General features: G+C 41.9%; 1 protein-coding gene and 1 pseudogene across 5 annotated transcripts; both read left to right on the top strand.

Moving 5' to 3' along the window:
* Positions 1-3,070: 3,070 nt before the first annotated feature.
* Positions 3,071-14,545, top strand: DHRSX (dehydrogenase/reductase X-linked). 4 transcript variants are annotated; one of them, XM_080942574.1, is made up of 8 exons: positions 3,071-3,285; positions 3,822-3,929; positions 5,059-5,127; positions 5,630-5,731; positions 6,955-7,174; positions 8,497-8,704; positions 9,254-9,473; positions 14,406-14,545. In XM_080942574.1, exons 1-7 carry the CDS (start codon positions 3,186-3,188, stop codon positions 9,455-9,457), a joined length of 1,011 nt encoding a protein of 336 aa, XP_080798700.1. In that variant the 5' UTR covers positions 3,071-3,185; the 3' UTR covers positions 9,458-9,473; positions 14,406-14,545. The 4 variants fall into 4 exon arrangements, with proteins under 4 accessions (XP_080798700.1, XP_080798701.1, XP_080798702.1 ...); XM_080942575.1 differs by having other exon boundaries at positions 9,254-9,415; positions 14,406-14,528; XM_080942576.1 differs by lacking the exon at positions 5,059-5,127.
* LOC308413183 (14-3-3 protein theta-like) lies at positions 14,508-16,171 on the top strand (annotated as a pseudogene). Its single transcript has one exon. The product of its transcript is annotated as a 14-3-3 protein theta-like (transcript).
* The last annotated feature ends 4,560 nt before the right edge of the window (positions 16,172-20,731 follow it).

Raw genomic sequence — 20,731 nt, 5'->3', positions numbered from 1 at the left:
ACGGTCCCAAGAAACAAGCTGGAGTAGCCATTCTAATAACAAATAAAATAGATTTTTCAACCAAAAGTTATCAAAAAAGATAAGGAAGGACACTTTTTACTCATCACAGGAAAAATCTATCAAGATGAACTCTCAATCATGAACATTTATGCTCCAAATACAAGGGCACCCACATTCATAAAAGAAACTCTACTAATGCTCAAAGCACACATTGCACCACACATAATAATAGTCAGAGACTTCATCACCCCACTATCATCAATGGATGAATCATGGAAGCAGAAACTGAAAACAGCAAAACTAGCAGAGGTCATGAACCAACTGTAATTAACAGACATCTATAGAACATTTCATCCTAAAACAAAATTATATATATATATATATAATTCTCATATATATATAATATAATATTATATATATATATATATATATATATATATATATATATATATATATATATTCTCTTAGCAGCACTTCCAGGTACTTTCTCCAGAATTGACCAAATAGTCACAAAACAGGCCTCAACAGATATAAGAAGATCAAAATTCTCCCATGCAGTCTATCAGATCACCACAGGACTAAGGCTGATCTTTAATAATAACAAAAACAACAAAAATGCCCATATACAAATGAAACTGAAAAAATGCTCTATCCAATAATAACTTGGTCAACAAAGAAATAAAGAAAAAAATTAAAGATATTTGAGAATTTAATGAAAATGAAGGCACAACACACCAAAACTTATGGGAAACAATGAAAGAGTGCTAAGAAGAAAACTCATAACTCTGAGTGCCTCCCCAATAGAACCTGGAAAGAGCATACATGTGCAGCTTGAAAGTACACCTGAAAGCTCTAAAACATAAAGAAGCAGATACACCCAAGAGGAGTAGACATCAGGAAATAATCAAACTCAGGGCTGAAATCAACCAAGTAGAAACAAAAAGAACTATACAAAGAATCAACAAAACCAAGAGCTGGTTCTTTAAGAAAATTAACAAGATCGATAAATACTTAGCCAGACTAACTAGAGAGTACACACACAGAGAGAGAGAGAGTATCCAAATCAACAAAACCAGAAATGAAAGGGGAGACATAACAACAGAAACTGAGAAAATTCAATAAATCATCAGATCCTATTACAAAAGCTTATACTCAACAAAACTAGAAAATCTGAGGGAAACAGACCAACTTCTAGATAGATACAAGGTGCAAAAGTTAAATTAGGATCAGATAAACCGTCTAAACAGTCTGATAACACCTAAAGAAACAGAAGCAGTCATCAAAAGCCTCCCAATCCAAAAAAAAAAAAAAAAAAAAAAAAAAAAAAAAAAAAGCCCAGGACCAGATGGGTTCTGTTTAGAATTGTATCAGACTTTCATAGAAGATATAATACCAATCCTCTCCAAACTATTCCACAAAATAGAAACAGAAGAAACACTACCCAGTTCATTCTTTAAAGCCACAATTATGCTCATAACTAAACCACATAAAAACCCTACAAAGAAAGAGAACTTAAGACCAATCTCCCTCATGAATATCGATGCAAAAATACTCAATAAAATTCTTGCAAACTAATTCCAAAAACACTTCAAAACGATCATTCATCATGATCAAGTAGGCTTTATTCCAGGGATTCAGGGATGGTTCAATATACAAAAATCTATCAACATAATCCACTATATAAACAAACTCAAAGGAAAAAAAAAAAAACACATGATCATCTCACTAGATGCTGAGAAAGCATATGACAAAATTCAACATTCCTTCACGTTAAAAGTATGGAAAAGATCAGGAATTCAAGGCCTGATAAACATAGCAAAAGCAATATACAGCTAACCAATAGCCAACAATCAAGCTAAATGGTGAGAAACTTGAAGCAATCCCATTAAAATCAGGTACTAGACAAAGCTGCCCACTCTTCCCCTACCTATTCAACATAGTACTGGAAGTCCTGGCTAGAGCAATTACACAGCAAAAAGAAACCAAAGGGATACAAATCAGAAAGGAAGAAGTAAAAATATTACTACTTGCAGATGAAATGATAGTATACTTAAGTGACCTCACAAATTTCACCAGAGAACTTTTACAACTAATAAACAACTTCAGCAAAGTGGCTGGCTATAAAATTAACTCAAACAAATCAACCACCTTCCTCTATGCAATGGATAAACAGCCTGAGAAAGAAATTAGGTAAACCAGTCACAACAGTCACAAGGATTATAAAATACCTTGGTGTGATCCTAACAAAGCAAGTGAAAGATCTGTATGACAAGAACTTCAAATCTCTGAAGAAGGAAATTGAAGATCTCAGAAGATGGAAAGATCTCCCATGCTCATGGATTGGAACAATCAACGTTGTAAAAATGGCCATCTTACTGAAAGCAATCTACAGAGTCATTCCAATTCCCATCAAAATTCCAACTCAATTCTTCATAGAGTTGGAAAGAGCAATTTGCTAATTCATGTGGAATATCAAACTACCTATGGTATTGAAAACTATTCTCAGCAATAAAAGAACTTCTGGGGAATCTGTTTCTGGTGGCAATTTAAATAAAGTATGTTTCCTTCAGCTACAACTAATGGTTCTGTCTCCATGAACTGTTTGCAGGTTGAGTGACAGCTCAGAGGCCGGGACGAACTCTCAGCCCCAGGGCGGGAGGGCAGTTCCAAATCACTGATTCTGTTTATTCGGAACTTTAGTCAGGTAACAGCATTGACTGACAGCCGGAGGGCGGGACAATCGCTCTGCACCTCTGTTTCCTGTTTCTGTGGCTGCAACGGTTTCTCCGTGTTTTCCAGGGAGACAGAGGTGGGGGGGTGGGGTGTGGCCCCAGCCTGACCTGAAGGGACACAAAAACCTTAACGGGCAGACTGGAGAGTGGGACGATCGCTTTAATCGGCGGTTTCCGGTTTTAAAACCCGCTGCGGTGCTGTTTTCGCCAAACCAAGCAGACCCTGATGACTGCTCGCCGGAAAAGCCGGACGATCGCTTTAAACAGCCATTTCCGGCGTCGCGTGGGGTCAGGGGTCACCGCTGTTACGCTAACGGAAACGGCCCCAGTGACTGACAGCTCAGAAGGCTGGATGGTCGCTTTAAATGGCCCTGTAAGGTTCCTAGGCCGCGGTGGCTGTTTCCTGTCGTGCGCAGGGTCAGGGGTTGGGGTCGGAAGCCGGGGGTCGTGGCCATGGAGGCGCTGCACTCTACGCTGTTGGCCTACGCTGTCGGAATCCGCGTGACACTCATGCAGCTCCTGCGCCGGCTCCGCGGGGGCTTCCGGCCTCCCGGTGAGGGTCGCGGGGCGGGGGTGGGGGTGTCACCGGGAAACTTTTAGTTACAGCACAGAGCAGAAAAACAGCGCCGCCATGGCTTCTGGTCCCGCCTCTGCTCTAAACGGGAAGTAGTTGTTTGCAGGGTTGGGAGGCGTTTCTGGCGGTCGTTGCGGGCCTGGAGGGGTCGCGGGGTGTCACCTGGTGTCGGCAGGGGTCACGGGAAACTTTAGGTCTGGGAAGGAGCTGAAAACGGCAGGAAGCGGGCTCATGAATATTAATTAGCTGCGGCGAATATTCATGTTTATATGCAAATGAGAGTCTAAGGGCAGGCCTTTGGGCACTTCTCTGGAGGATTTTGAGACTGGAAGTCGCCCCCCCCCCCCCTGTCCACTGATGAGTAATGGGGCTGGGGTCAGGGCTTCGCCATCTTGTCACTAACCCTGCCACCTACAATGAATGACCTTCCCATGGCCCCACCTTACCCAGTTCTGACCCGCTCCGCCCACACTGACCTCCCCCTCCCTGACCCCACCTCTACCCTTCCCCCGCAGAGCTTCCAAAGCAGCCAGGCCGCGTGGCCATAGTGACAGGCGCGACCTCTGGTATCGGGCTCTGCACTGCGTGGCGGCTTGCGAGACTGGGCATGTGCGTGGTGGTCGGTGAGTGGGAGGCTAAGGGAGGGTCCACTTCCTGTCTGTGACCTCATTTTCTGTTTCACATGATGTCACTTCCTGTTTCCAAAACTCCACTTTCTACCACCAACTTCCTGTCCCCAAATCTGACCACCTGTCTTAACAGTACCACTTCCTGCTTTTAAAGCCCAGCGTTTGGCCCAGTGATATCTCTTTTTGTCCTTAAAACTACACTTTTTGACCTTAGTTCATTATTTCTTCTCTTTAATTAAATCCCACCTCCTTTCTTTACAGCTTCACTTCCTGCCCCTAATTCTCCACTTCCTGTCCCTAAATCCGAATGGTCTGTTTCTAAAACCCATCATTTGTCCCTTGTAATATTACTTCCTGTCCCTGAAACTCCACTTTCTGTTTCTAAGTCTCCACTTCCTGACTCTAAAACCCAACATTTGGCCCCACTGATGTCACTTTCTGTTTTTAAAGCTCCTTTTCCTGTTCCTGGTTCACCAATTTGTCTCTAAAACCCAACTTTGACTCATGTTATGTCACTTCCTTTTCCTGAAACTCCACTTCCTGTCCCTAAATCTCCACTTCCTGCCTCTAAAACCCAAAGTTTGGTCTCCTGTTCCTTTTCCAATGGTGCTTTTTGCCATGGCCAGGACCCCACTTCCTCTTTTCCCGTGATGTCACTTCCTCCCTGTGACATCGTTTTCTGTTAAAAAGGCTTCCTGATGCCTCCCTCTGTGCCTTCGGTTGGTCGGGGCCTCCATCTCACGTCGTACTGCTTCCTGTTTCTTATTTCCTTTTGTGACATCTCTGTGTCATTTCTATTGTCTCTCATCCAACTTCCTGCCTGTGACATCACTTGCTTCTTCACACTTAACTGTTTTCTCCCTCTGTGCCCAATGCAGGGCCTTCAGCATGGGGTGGGTGGGGCCCCATTGGCTCTCCCAGGGTTTTGATGTCACTTCCTATTCTGCTCACTTTGTTTCCTCAACTTCCTATCACTGATATCACTTCCTGTTCCCACGGTAACCTCTCGAGAGGGCGGAGCCTTTTTGTGCAGGGCGGGGTTTGTGTGTTTGGGGACCAGGGCTTTTAAAGGGGCATGGCTTCCCTTTCCCGGTGGCCATCTTGCCCCCCCCCCAACCCATAGCTGGGAATGAGAAGCGCCGGGGCAAAGAGGTTGTCGCCAGCATCCAGGCAGAGTGTGGAAAGCAGAGCGGTAAGGGGCGTGCCCGGGGGGCAAGGTGGGCGGGGCCTGACCTTTTGGGGAGAAAGGTCCTATGGATGGCAACGTCACTTCCTGTTGCCCAAACTTCCTGTTCAGGGTCAATTTCTGGTTTTTGTTTTGGAACATCATTTTGGACAACATCGGCCACACCCATCGTCACCCAGGATCCGCCCACTGTCTTTCATTGCTCCGCCCACTTCTTGTTTTTAAGCCAGTTTCTGTTTCTATATTTTTCTGCCCTAGGAGCGCAGACTCTCCCCAGAGGGTGTGGGGTTTGCCCTTGTTTGACAGGACCGAGCATAGACTGCTGTCATATCCCTGCCCAGTTCATGTGGACCCCCAACTTCTGTTTCAATGCACTTCCTATTTCTGGGTTTTTTTTCCCCTCGGGAGGCGGACCTTGGGTTGACTGGCAGGACGGGCCTGACACTGAGTAGGCATGGCCTGTGGTAGAGTCTGGCCTGCCAGTGATGCTGTCCCACCGTGCCCCTAGCACGCTTTCTGTTTCTGGACCTGGCTTCTCTGTCTTCTGTGCGGAACTTCGTCAACGACTTTCTGGACACTGGGCTACCTCTGCACGTGCTTGTCAACAATGGTGAGGGACAGAGCTGGGCGGGTGGGTTTCCCTTTTAAATATGCAAATTGCATGCAAGTCAATCACTTGAATATTCACTAGACAGATTTAATAGAGCAAAATTTTTAAAATGCAAATCGCATGCAAATTGGGTACATGAATATTTACTATATAGTTTTCTACAGAGAATGTTTGGTGCTGTCTCTTTAAATATTCAAATCGCATGCAAATTTTTCATTACATATCAATCTCTAAATATGCAAACAGACCTCATGAATATCAGTGATAGGGGGGAATAGCTCTTGTCCCTTTAAATATTCAAATGTCCTGCAAATCACCTTGTGCATATTCACAGACTCATTTGTATACCTGCAGGTGCCTTCCTGTTTTCTGGGGCTGCAAATGCAAATTTGGTTGGTGAATATTTTGTGGCTCATTTGCATATGAGCCATGCACTTCTTATTCAGTCACCATGGTCCTGAGTTGAATATTCAAATCTCCCAGAGTAAATAATCATGGCCTCATTTCCACTTTCTCACCCTCATTTAAATATTCATATGAATGTTCATAGCCTCAGTGAATATCCTCTGGCTCATTTCCATATAGCCTCACATCTGCAGATAACCTTTTCCTAGTTTGAATATGCAAATCACACTATCAATATTTTCCATTTCATTTGCATGGGAGATCCACATCCCAATTAGATGCCAAAGGCCTGATTTGAATATTTGAATTGCCTTCGATCATGTGCATGAGGCTTGAAGATCAGAAGGCCTCCTTATTACTCTGCATGGGGGGGGGGGGTATGGGGCATTTGCATATGCAAATGAAAGCAAGCCTGGTCTCCACGGTAGGCGGGGCTTCCTGTCTGGCTTTCTGTTTTCTAAACATTCTGTCTCCTATTCCTGCTGTGCCTGAGCTTGTCTTTGACTTCCTATCTCTCAGTCTCTGGTGGGTGGAACTTTCTATTCACTTTCTGTTTTCCTGTTTCCTTCTTGTATTTTTTTTACTTCCTGTTTGTTTTTCCTTCACTCCCTGGTGGGTGGGACTTCCTCTTCCTCAGTTCCTGTTTTCTCACTTCCTCTTCTCATTTTCTGTTTCTCTAACTTCCTGTTCCCCTCACTTTCTATTTTCCTTTCCTTCTATTTTATCTTACTTCCTGTTTTTTGCACATCTTGTCTCTCCCTCTGACTCCGGTGGATGGAACTTCTCATGGCCCCGCTTCTGACTCTGCCCTTCTGCAGCGGGTGTGATGCTGGCCCCACCCGGAACCCGCACAGCCGAAGGTCTTGATCCACACATGGGTGTCAACTTTCTGGGCCACTTCCTGCTGACAATGCTGCTGCTCCGCTCCCTCCGGGAAGCTGGGCGTCCGGAGCAGGTCTCCCGCGTCGTCTGCATCGGTTCCGCAACCCACCGGGCCGCCAGTCCTGGACACGCCCTCCCTGCCCAGCTCGGGCCCGGGTGCGTTACATGCACTGTGGTTGGAGACATGGGGAGGGGGGAGTGAGGGGTGGTGCTTCGGGTAAATGTGGTGCCTTGGGGTGGGGGCAGAGCATCAGGGAGGGAGTGGGGAATGGGGTTTCAGGGACAGGAAGTAAAAATCTACAGTGATGTCACGGGACAGGAAGTGAGATAAAAAGTGATAAAGGGAAAAGAGGAAGTCAGACACAGAACAGGAAGTATGAAGTGGTTCAAGGAGGGGGTGGGGCCTCTGGTTGGGGCAGGAAAAGGAAAGTCATTGACAGGAAGTACGACAGTCAGGAAGTCCCACCCGACAGAGAGGTTGAGATAGGAAGAAAAACAGGAAGTGGGAGAAACAGGAAGTAAGGAAATAGAAAGTCAGACAGAAAGTGGAAAGTATGACAAATAGGGGCTTAGGGATAGGGCGGGACCTGGAATGATGAGATGTGGGAGAAGGGAATTGACATCATGTGAAACAGGAAGTGAGACAGGAGTTTGGTTACAGGAGTTTTTGAAGCAGGAGGTGAAAATCTGAGGACAGGAAATAGCATCACAATACACAGGAAGTGATGCAACCACAAGGATAGGAAGTGGACCAGGACCAAAAACAAATGATGGGAACAGGAAGTCAGACAGGAAGCAGGAAATACAACAGGGAGTGGGAGAGATTTAGAAACAGGAAGTATTTTGGGACAGGAAGAGAAGAGGAAACCTGGAAGTCAGCTCACCTGAAGAGGTGACAGAACACGAAGTGATGTCACAGGAGACAGGAAGTTACACAGGGAGATTAAGGCAGAAAGTGGGATAGAAAACAGGAAGTGGGGGCAATGCACAAACAAGAAGTGGAATATGAGACTTGGGTGGTGACACAGTAAGTGACATGGACAAAAAGTGGGTTACGAAAGAAAGTTGGAGACAAGAAATAGTTTATAAACAGGAAGTAAAACAGTGGAATTTTTGGTAGAACAGGAAGTTAAAAGAAGTATAGAACAGGAAGTGATATCATGAGAGATAGGAAGTTAGTAGGAAACAAGGCAGGGGGTGATGTCTCAATAGGAAGTGGGACAGGAAAGAGGAAATGACAAACATGACAGGAATTGGGGGGTTCCAGAGAAACAGGAAGTGGGTTTTTGAGACAGGAAGACCACAAACAAAACTAGATAACAGGAGGATGATTTAGAACAAGCAGAAAGTGGGTTTTAGGGAGAAGAAGTGGGAGGAGAAAAGGAAGTGAGACATAGAAAGTGACATCACTGTAAGCAGGAAGTGATGTCACAGACAGATACAGGAAACAGGAAGTGACCCATCCCCCTGCCTTGCAGCCCCAGCCCCGCACCACATGCAGCCTATGCGGGCAGCAAGCTCGCCCTTGTCCTCTTCTGCCTGCGGCTGCAGAGCCTGCTTCATGCCCATGGCGACCCCATCACCGCCAACATGGCTGATCCCGGCGTCGCTGACACTGGGCTCTACGCACGCGCCGGGTGGGGCCTGAAGGCTGCCCGTGCTGCCCTTGGGGGGCTGCTCTTCAAGGTGCGTGACCTCCAACCCTGCGGTGACCCCTGTGATCCCCATGACATCCTGTGACCCCAGATGACCTCAGTTGACCCTTGATGACCCTGGTTTAACCCTGGGTGACCCCAGAGACCCTGCCCAAACCTGATGACCCCGAGTGACACCTGAATGCTCCTCAGTGACCCTGAATAAGCCCAAATGAACCTGAGTGACCCCTGATGACTCCAAATGACTTCAGTGACCTTGACTGAGCCCTGATTACCTTGACTGGCCCCTGATGATCCCGAGTGACCCCAGCTGACCCCTGATGACTCTGGGTGACTCCTAAATGGTCCTTGGTGACCCCAGTGACCTTGAACGATCCCTGGCGACCACCAGTGACCCTAATGACCCTGAGTCAGGCCAAATAACCCGAGTAACTCCCACTGAACCCGAGTTACCCCCAGTGACCTTGAGTTACACCTGATGACCCCAAATGACCTCAGTGATCGCTGATGAGCCTGAGTGAACTCAGTGTCCTTGACTGATCCCTGATGACCCCAGCTGACTCATCCTGCTGCCCTGCAGACCCCGGACGAGGGCTCCTGGACTCCGGCCTACGCAGCAGCAGCAGCAGAGCTGGAAGGGATCGGGGGCCGGTACCTGCAGGATGAGGCGGAAGTGGAGCCAGCGCTGGCCGCGCAAGACCCATGGCTGCAGCGCAGGCTGTGGGTGGAGAGCTGTAGGCTGGTGGGTGTCACCGACGAGTTGGGGGGCGGAGCCATGGAATAAATAAAGCTCCATCGAGGTAAATCCCGTGCCTCAGCTCAGACTCATGTTTTATAGGTGATGAAAGCGGTGGGCATTGCCCTGACATCATGGTGGGCAGTGCGGCAGTGCCCAGGGATGGGGGCAAAAGCCAAGGGATGGGGTCAGGTACAGGAAAGTGAAGAGCCAACTTAGTCATCCTTCTGCCTCAGCGCCTCCAAGTTTTTCTTTTCTGGCTGATGGGTGAAGTGGGTGGGGCAGGTGAGTCCCATGGGCGGGGCAACCAATAACAACTCTGAAGCTGAAAGCACCCTGGACTGGAGGCAGAGACACTGGGTGGAAGGACCTGACCTAAGGGTGGGAGACTGGGACCTCGTGATGTTACTTCCCATCCTCAAAGTGAGACACAGGAAGTGGACACCTGTTGGCTAGTCCTGGACATCCGTTGGTCAGGAGGGGGTGGGGCTTGTAGAGGGCAGGTCCGATGAACTCTGAGGGGATGACGTCATTCGAGGGCAGGACCCAGGTTGCGGTGTCCTATTAGCAGGGCCCAAGTTCCCCCATCAGATGTCACTTCCTGTCTCCCAGAGAACCCCTTCCTGTCTACATGACATCACTTCCTGTCCTGTCACCCCAGCCCCTGCATTCCTGGCCCATGGGGTAACTTCCTGTAAGGAAGTGGGTTCCTTCACGGAGGGGAAACAGGAAGTGGGTGTAGAGGAAACAGGAAGTGGGTTTGGGGAAAACAGCAAGTTGTTCTTGAAAGTGGATTTGTTGAAACAGGAAGTGGGGATTCAGGGACAGGAAGTGGATATTTGGGAACAGGAAGTGGGTCCCTAACCCTAATTCTAAACCTAAAGTAACCTTAAACCATAACCCTAACCCTTTCTCTATCCCTAAACATAACCCTAACACTAAAACCTTAACCCTAAAACCTTAACTGTAATCCTAATGCCAACTCTAACTCTAAAACTAGCCCTAAGTCTAACTCTTCCAATCCATGAGCATGGGAGATCTTTCTATCTTCTGAGAGCTTCTTCAGTTTCCTTCTTCAGAGATTTGAAGTTCTTGTTATACAAATCCTTCATTTGCTTGGTTAGGATCACACCAAAGTATTTTATATTATTTTTTGTGGCTATTGTGAAGGGTACCTTTTCCCTAATCTCTTTCTCAGCATGTTCATCCTTTGAGTGGAGGAAGGCTACTGATTTGTTTGAGTTAATTTTATATCCAGTCACTTTGCTGAAGTTGTTTATCAGCTGTAGGAGTTCTCTGGTAGAAATTTGAGGGTCACTTATGTACACTATCATGTCATCAGCAAATAGTGATATTTTTACTTCTTCCTTTCTGATTTGTATCCCTTTGACCTCCTTTTGCTGTCTAATTGCTCCGGCCAGGACTTCCAGTACTATGTTCAATAGGTAGGGGGAGAGTGGGTAGCCTTGTCTAGTCTTTGATTTTAGTGGGATTGCTTCAAGTTTCTCACCGTTAAGTTTGATGTTGTCTACTGGTTTGCTGTATATTGCTCGTACTATGTTTAAGTATGAGCCTTGAATTCCTGATCTTTCCAAGACTTTTAACACGAAGAACTGTTGATTTCTGTCAAATATGATCTCAGCATCTAAAGAGAAGATCATTTGGGTTTTATTTTTTCCATTGAGTTGTTTATATAGTAGAAGAAATTGATGGATTTCCATATTTTGAACCACCCTTGCATTCCTAGAATGAAGCCTACTTGATCATGCTGAATGATCATCTTGATGTGTTCTTGGATTCGGTTTGCAAGAATTTTATTAAGTACTTTAATCAATGTTTATGAGGGAAATTGGTCTAAAGTTCTCTTTTTTAAAAGGTCTTTGTGTGATTTTAGAATGAGCATAATTATGGTTTGAAGAATGAGTTGGGTAGTGTTCCCTCTGTTTCTATTTTGTGGAATAGCTTGGAGAGTATTGGTATTAGGTCTGACAGAATTCTGCACTACCTTTGAGGTAGTGTCTGTCTTTGTCATTGAGATGAGTTTTCTGTATGCAGCAAAATGCTGGATCCTCTTTATGTATCCAGTCTTATAGTCTATGTCTTTTTATTGGGGAATTGAGTCCATTGATGTTAAGAGATATTAAAAAAATAGTGTTTGTTGTTTTTTGTTATTTTTGTTGTTAGAGGTAGAATTATGTTTGTGTGCTTTTCTTCTTTGGGGTTTGTTGCAAGATTATTTTCTTGCTTTTTCCAGCATGTAGTTTCCCTCCTTGTCTTGGGTTTTCCATCTATTATCCTTTGAAGGGCTCGATTTATGGGCAGATAATTTGCAAATTTGGTTTTGTCCTGGTATATCTGAGTCTCATCATTTATGGTAATTGAGAGTTTTGCTGGATATAGTAATCTGGGGTGACATTTGTGTTCTCTTAGTGTCTGTATGACATCTGTCCAGGATCTTCTAGCTTTCATAGTCGCTGTTGAGAAGTCTGGTGTAATTCTGATTAGTCTACCTTTATAGGTTACATGTCCTTTTTCCCTTGCTGTTTTTAGTATTCTTTGTTTTGAACATTTTTTGTCTTGACTTTTATGACTCAGGAAGAATTTCCTTTCTGGTCCAATCTATTTGGAGTTCTGTAGGCTCCTTGTATGTTCATGGTCATCTTGTTCTTAAGGGTAGGGAAGTTTTCTTCTATGATTTTGTTGAAGATATTTACTGTGACTTTTAGTTGATATTCTGCACACTCTTCTACACCTATTATGCTTAGGCTTGGTCTTCTCATTGTGCCCTGGATCACCTGGACATTTTGGGTTAGGAGCTTTTTGGTTTTTTTCATCTTCTCTGACTACTTTGTCTATGTTTTCTATGTTGTCTTTGGCCTCTGAGATCCTCTCTTCCATCTCTTATAGTCTGCTGTTGATGCATGCATCTGTGACTCCTGCTTTCTCTTTTAGGTTTTCTATCTCCAGGGTTGTCTCTTTTTGTGTTTTCTTTATTGTTTCTATTTCTGTTTTCAATTCTGTCCTCTGTTTGTTGTGTTTTCCTGTAGTTCTTTGAGGGATTTCTCCTGGTTTTCCTGTAATTATTTAAGGGAGTTATTCATGTGCTTTTCAAAAGATCTCCATCATCATTATAAAGTATGATTTCAAGTCTAAGTCTTGTTTTTCTGATGTGTTTGGCAATCTACTCCATGCTATGGTGAGAGAGCTGGTTTCTGATGTTGCCAGGTTGTCTTGGTTTTCATTGCTTAGGTTCTTTTGCTTTCTTTCCTCTTGCCATCTTGCTATCTGTGATTATAGGTGATCTTGTTTGTTGTCACTGACTAGCATCTGTCTTTCCTGTGGATCTGAGGGCCCGTGGGCTCAAGAAGGAAACTGCTTCTGAGTGTTCAGCTCTTTATGGGCAAGCAGTGAGTTCTGATGGCAGGGATTCAGTTGTCTCTGTGGGCTCAGGTGTGGGAGCTCTTCTGAGGCTGTTCTGGGGGCTTAGCCCTCTGTCCACAGGTCCTGAGTCCTAATGGCGGAGACCCGGCTCTTTCTCTAGGCCCAAAATGACCCTTTTCCAGAGAGCACCACGCTCCCTCCACTCTGAGAACACTTTGCCTTCTCTTGCTGGACACTGAGCGGGCCAATACATCAGGCTCACCCTTGGTCTGGGTGGAAAAGTGCCTGTGCAGTTAGTTGATCTGGGCGCTCAGCCTTCCTCAGGCATATTCTGAGTCCTGATAACAGAATTCCAGTTCTCACTTTGGGCTGGAAAGGACCAGTTTCCAGAGAGCACAGAGCACTCTGCACTCTGAGAACTCTCACTGTGACCTCCCCTGGCCTTTGCTTCAGGTTCACCTCTGGTCCAGGCATAAATGTGCCTGTGCAGCTAGTCTGCAAGCTCAGCCTTCTCCGGGCAGTTACCAATTCTTGATGACAGAGCTCCTGTACTTCTTTAAGTGTGCTTCTCAAGGAGAATTGGGTTCTGATGTTACCAGGATGTCTTGGTTTCCATTTCTTAGATTCTTGTGCTTGCCTCTTGCTATCTTGTTTTTAGTGCTGCTAGGTGATCCAGTCTCTGACTGGAGCTTGTCTCTCCTGTGGGTCTGTGGGACTGTGGTCTCCAGAGGAAGATTGCTCCTGGCTGTTTGGCTCTCACGATAGGCTGTGAGTTCTGATGGTGGTGCCCAGTTTTAATGAAACTGGGTCAAGTCTGACCTTGTGCAGGAAGTGTCTCTTCCCTACCTGGGCACTGGGAGTTCTGGGCAGCCTCTCCTGGGATAGTCAGTGGAGAGGGAGTGTGGATTTGCCCCTGGCTTAGGAGAAAGAGCCCTCCTGCAGCTCTTCCAGGCACCCAGCAGTCTATGGGCAGGCCTCCATTCTTGATGAAACTGGGCTGAGTCTCTATATACATTTTTTTTCATAATTTTTTCTACATGCATCTTCTAATTTCTGATAAATATTTTCTGTCTTTTATTTTTGAAGTACTATTTTCCTGTGACTCTTCAATTTTCTCAGAATTGTTCTATATATTTCTTCAATATTCTCAGAAATATTTTTACCTCTCCTATTTTTTCATGTTTTTATATAAATCTTCAATTTATTTCATATTTTTTCTATATCTTTCTTCAATTTTCTGAGAAATATTAAACTTTTTCTAAAACTTTTTGCACATACATCTTTAGTTTTTTTGATAAATATTTTCTGTCTTCTATTTTATCAAAATTACTTCCCATGTGAATCTTCAATTTTGTCAGAATTCTGTCTATAAATTTCTTAAATTTTCTAAGAACTTTGTTTGATGTAGATATTAAATTTTATCAAAAATGTTTCTACATGTGTCTTCAATTTTTGGAGAAATATTTTTAGTCTTCTATTTTGTAAGGATTATTTTCCATGTGAATATTTAATTTTATCAGAATTTTTTCTATGTAATTTTTACATTTTTTCTTATTTTTATGTAAATGTTGAGCTTCATGAAAAAAATTTATACATGCATATTCAATTTTTTTAGAAAAATTGAACTCGCGTTTTGGCCATGGAGAGGACTCGCATTGCAGCCGTGGAGACTAGAAGGAGGGCTCCGGATCCGTCTTGGTGCTTGCCCTTGCTCGCCATGGAGAAGACCAAGCTGATCCAGAAGGCCTAGCTGGCTGAGCAGGCCGAGCGCTACGAAGACATGGCCACCTGCATGAAAGCTGTGACAGTGCAGGTCACAGAGCTGCCCAATGAGGAGCGCAACCTGCTGTCGGCGGCCTACAAGAACGTGGTCAGGGACCGCAGGTCCACCTGGAGGGTCACCTTGAGCATTGAGCAGAAGACCGACACTCCCGACAAAAAAATGCAGCTGATTAAGGTCTATCGAGAGAAAGTGAGGTCCATCTGCACCACGGTCCTGGAAGTGTTGGAAAAGTATTTAATATCCAATGCAACTAATCAGAGAGTAAAGTCTTCTATCTGAAAATGAAGGGAGATCATTTCCAGTATCTTTCTGAAGTAGCTTGTGGCGATGATCAAAAACAAACGATAGAAAATTTCCAAAAAGCCAAAAAGGCATTTGATATAAGCAAGAAAGAGATGCAATTTACACATCCAATCCGCATGGGGCTGGCTTTTAATTATTTAGTATTTTATTATGAGATCCTTAATAATCCAGAGCTTGCCTGCACACTGGCTAAGATGGCTTTTGATGAGGTCATCGCAGAGCTGAACGAAGACTCCTACAAAGACAGCACCCTCGTCATGCAGTTGCTTAGAGACAACTTAACACTGTGGACATCAGACAGTGCAGGAGAATGTGACAGAGGAGAGGGGCCCGAGAACTAAAGGTCACCATCCTCCGTCTTCTTAAGAAAACCTTTTTTACATCTCCATTCCTTATTCCACTTGGATTTCTTCTAGCAAGGAAGCCCATTCACATGTATGGGATCAAATGTAGTCTTTTCACACTGCAGCTTTGGGAAAACTCCACCCCTTGGTTTGAGTTGTCTTTGCCTTCCTGGTGTGCAGTCACTGCTGTGGAAAAGTATCAATAGCTTCATTTCATATAAATATGAGTAACTTCCAGACACTTGGACTGATTTGGTATTTAAGTAATCTGAACCAGTTCTGCAAGTGACTGTGTTTTGTATTACTGTAAAGATATGGAAATGTAGTGCATTACAATTTAAAGTGATTGTAATAATAACTTCTTGATTTCTACATTTCTTTTCTGAAACGACTTGAGGGTTTCCTTCAGAAGCAGCTTTTCCATGCTCTTAAAACAAATTCCTTTTTATTAGGAATCCAGAAGTGTTAGATTGAATGGGAAAGTGCTTAATGCATCTAGGCTTGGGGTCACAGATTAAAATGTCTCCTGTGTCACATATTCTGGAGGTTACTTCTGTGTGTGACAACAGGGAGTTTCCTTATGCATTCTTCATGTGCTGCTGTTTAAGTTGACAACTTCCTTCCCAATAGAATTCACTTACACCTCCTTTGTAGCTCTGGTATTCTTTACCTTGTGAGAGAAGTAGCATGTTGCTGCCAGGATACCAGCACTGCTTTCGGCAAATTAAAATGCATGACCTTTCCTAATCCACTAGAAAGGAGAAATAAAGTGCACAGGTCCACGTGTAAACGTTAGTACTTCTCCATGCAGATGTGTGCACAGGTGAGGGGCGTCTGGTTTGCCCAGTGATTGTTCTTTTTTTTTTTGAGTTGGACCACTATATTGTGTGTTGGTTAATCATTGACTGTAGTCCCAAAAAAAGCCTTGTGAAAATGTTATGCCCTATGTAACAGCAGAGTAACATAAAATAAAACTACATTTTATGAAACCAGAAAAAAAAAAACAAAACCAGAAAATTTTTTTGTCTTCTATTTTATCGAGATTATTTACCATGTTAATCTTTAACTTCATTAGAACTTTTTCAATATAATTCTTTAATTCTCAGAAATATTTTTGATGAAAGTATTCAATTTCTTCAAAACATTTTTCTACATGCATCTTCAGGTTTTCCAAAAATATATTTTGTCTTATGTTTTATCAGGATTATTTTCAAAGGGAATCTTCAATTTTTATTATTATTTCTATATATTCTTTCAATTTTCTCAGAAATATTTTTGACTTAAATATTGAATTTTTTCAAAAAATTGTCTACATTATTTTTAAATTTTGAGAAATATTTTGTGTGTTCTATTTTATCATTTTATATGAACCTTCAATGTTATCAAAACTCACTCTATATATTTTAATTTTCTAAAAAATACATTCTTTGTAAATATTCAGTTTTTTCAACAAAATGTAGTTATGTATGGCATCAATTTTTGAGAAATAAATTCTGTCTTTTATTTTAACAGGATTATTTTCTATGTTAATCTTCATCTTCAATAGAATTTTTTTCTATATGTTTGTTTAATTATCTTAGAAATATTTTCAATGTTAATATTCATTTTTAAAAATAAACTTTCTACATACGCCCTCAATTTTTGGAGAAATTTTTTTGTTTTATCAGGATTATTTTCTATGTAAATTTTCAATTTCATCAGATTTTTTCTACATATTTCTTTAATTTTTCTCAGAAATATTTTCAAAGTAAATATTAAATTAGCTCAAAATGTTGCACATGTGTCTTTATCTTTTTGAGAAATATTTTCTGTCTTCTATTTTATCATGATATTTTTCCATGTGAATCTTCAATTTTATCCGAATTCTGTCTACATATTTCTTCAGTAATCTCAGGAATATTTTTGATGTTAATATTCAGTTTTTACAATATTTTTTCTACATGCAGCTTCATTTTGAGAAACATTTTTATCTGTTTTATATACAATATGAATCTTAAATTTTTTCTATATATTTCTTCAGTTTTCTGAAATAATTTTTCCCCATTTTTATGTGATATATTTTATTGATGTTTCATACATTATTCCCTTTCCTGGTTTCCCCTCCATGAGCCTTCTAACTCACACCTCTTACCCCTGCTTCTATGGGGTTCCCCTACTGACCCACCTCATTCTGCTGCCATATCCTGGCACTCCCCTACACTGGGGTATTGAGTTTTGACAGGACCAAGGGCTTCTCTTCCCATTGATGCCCAACAAGGCCAACCTTTACTACATATGCTGCTGGAACCGTGGGTCCATACACTTTGGATAATGGTTTAGTCCCTGGGAGCTCTGGTTGGTTGGTATTGTTGTTCTTATCGTGTTGCAAACCCCTTCACCTCCTTCAATCCTTTCTCAAATTCCTCTATAGGGGACCCAATTCTCAGTTCAATGGTTAGCAGTGAGCATCCAACTCTGTTTTTCTCATGATCTGGCAGAGCCTATCAGCAGACAGCTATATCAGGCCCCTGTCAGCTTGTACTACTTGGAAGCAGCAATATTTTCTGGTTTATTGGCTGAATGTGGGTGGGATCTTAGGCGCGGCAGTCTCTTCTTCAAACATTGTCTCTATTTTCTCCTGTGAATATTTTTGCTTCCCCTTCTAAGAAGGACTGAAGCTTCTTCCTTCTTTTTGAGGATCATGTGGTCTGTGAATTGAATCTTGGGTAATTCAATATTTGAGGATAATATCCACTTATCAGTAAATGCACACCATGTGAGGATTTTTGTTTGTTTGTTTGTTTTTCTTTCTTTTTCAATTTGTGTGTGTGCTTGCGTATGTGTGTGTGTGTGTGTGTGTGTGTGTGTTTGTATGTGTGAGATTGGGTTACCTCACACAGGACATTTTCTAGTTCAATCCATTTGCTTAAGAATTCTGTGAAATCATTGGCTTTTGTTTTTCAAAGATGTTATTTTTTATTATTTAATGTATGTGAGTACACTGTTGTGTTTCTCAGACACACCAGAAGAGGGCATCAGACCACATTACAGATGATTGTGAGTCACCATGTGGTGGCTGGGAACTGAACTCAGGACCTCTGGAAGAGAGATCAGTGCTCCTAACCTCTGAGACATCTCTCCAGCTCGAATTCATTGTTTTCAATAGCTGAGTAGTACTCTGTTGTGTAAATGTACCACATTGTTTGTATCCATTCCTCTGTTTAAAGACATCTGGAGTCTTTCCAACTTCTGGCTATTACAAATAAGGCTTCTATGAACATAGTGGAACATTTGTCCTTTTTATATGGTGAAGCATCTTTTGGGTACATGCCCAGGAGTGGTATAGCTGGGTCCTCAGAAAGTACTATGTCCAATTTTCTGAAGAACCTCCAGACTGATTTCCAACATGGTTGTACCAGCATGCAATCCCACAAAAAATGGAGGAGTGTTTCTTTTGCTCCACATCCTCTCCATGATCTGTGATCACCTGAGATTTTTTTCTTAGCCATACTAAGTAATGTGAGATGGAATCTCGGGTTTGGTTGTGTTTGCATTTCCATGTTGACTAAGGATGTTGAGCATTTGTTTGGGTGCTTCTCAGCCATTCAGTATTCCTCAGTTGAGAATTCTTTGTTTAGCTCTGTACCCTATTTTAAATAGGGTTATTTGATTCTCTGGGGTCTAACTTCTTGCATTCTTTGTATATTTTGGATATTATCCCCCTATTGAATGTAGAATTGGAAAATATATTTTCCCATTTTGTTGGTTGCCATTTTGTCCTAATGACTATCCTTTGTCTGACAGAAGCTTTGGAATTTCATGAGGTCCCATTTGTCTATTCGTCTTAGAGCATAAGCCATTGATGTTCTGTTCAGGAAAGTTTCACCAGTGCCCATGTGTTCAGGGTTCTTCCCACTTTCTCTTCTATTAGTTTGAGTGTATCTGGTTTTATGTGGAAGTCCTTAATACACTTAGATTTCAGCTTTGTACAGAGTGATCAATTTTGTTCTTCTACATGCTGACTGCCAGTTGGACCAGCACTATGCTCTTTTTTCCACTGGTTGGTTTTAGCTCCTTTGACAAAGTCAAGTGACCATAGGTATGTGGGTTGATTTTCAAATATTCAGTTCTATTTTATAGAGCTACCTTCCTGTCTCTGTACCAATACCATACAATTTTCAGCACTGTAATACAGCTTGAGATCAGGGATGCTGATTTCCCCCAGAAGTTCTTTTATTGTTGAGAATAGTTTTCCCTAAACTAGGGGTTTTTGTTTGTTTGTTTGTTTGTTTTTGTTATTCCAAATGAATTCGCAAATTTCTCTTTCTAATACTATAGAGAATTGAGTTGGAATTTTGATGAGGATTGCATTGAATTTGTAGATTGCTTTGGCAAGATGGCCATTTTTACTATATTAATCCTGCCAAATCTAAGAACATGGGAGCTCTTTCCATCTTCTGAGATCTTCTACAATTTCTTTCTTGAGAGTATTGAAGTTCTTGTTATACAGATCTTTCACTTGCTTGGTTGGAGTCACACCAACATATTTTATATTATTTTGGACTATTGTGAAGGGTATCATTTCCCTAGTTTCTTTCTCAGACTGTTTATACTTTGAATAGAGGAAAGTTACTGATTTGAGTTAATTTTATATCTAACCACTTTGCTGAAGTTGTTTAGGAGCTCTAGGAGTTCTCTGGTGGAGTTTTTGGGATCACTTACGTACAGTATCATATTATGTTCAAATAGTGTTGTTTTAACTTCTTCCTTTCCAATTTTAATTCCAATGACCAACTTTTGTTTTCTAATTGCTCTGGCTAGGACTTTGATTAATATATTGAATAGGTAGAGGGACTGTGGGCAGCCATGTCTAGTCCCTGATTTTAATGGGATTGCTTTACGTTTCTCTCCATTTAGTTTGATGTTGGCTACTGGTTTGCTGTATACTGTTTTTACTATGTTTAGCTATGTGGCATGAATTTTTGATCTTTCTAAGACTTTCAACATAAAGGGGTATTGAACTTTCCCAGAAATATTTTCAGTGTAAACATTAGATTTTATCAAAAAATATTTCTACATGTGTCTTAAGTTTTTGAGTAATATTTTGTCTTTTCTTTTATCAGTATTGCATTCTATGTTAATCTTTAATTTTTTTATATACTTTTTAAATTCTCAGAAATATTTTCAATGTATTTACACATTTTTAAAACATTTTTATGCATTTTTCTCCAATTTTTGAGAAATGTTTTCTGTCTTCTATTTTATTAAGATCACTTACCATGTGGATCTTCAATTTTACCAGTATTTTTTCTGTAAATTTCTTCAATAGTCTCAGAAATATTTTCAATGTGTATATACAATATTTTTTTAATTTCTACATGTATCTTCAATTTTTGAGAAATATTTTCTCTATCTTCTTTATTACTATTGTTTTCATGTGAATCCTCAATATTATCATAATTCTTTCTATATATTTCTTTAATTTTCTCAGAAATATTTTTGACGAAAATATTAAATTTTATTAAACAAATT

The sequence above is a fragment of the Micromys minutus genome (assembly GCF_963924665.1).
Source record: "Micromys minutus genome assembly, chromosome: 31".
Taxonomy (NCBI): Eukaryota; Metazoa; Chordata; class Mammalia; order Rodentia; family Muridae; genus Micromys; species Micromys minutus.
The sequence above is the reverse complement of the archived record's forward strand: the minus strand, read 5'-3'. Positions and strand labels throughout refer to the sequence as shown.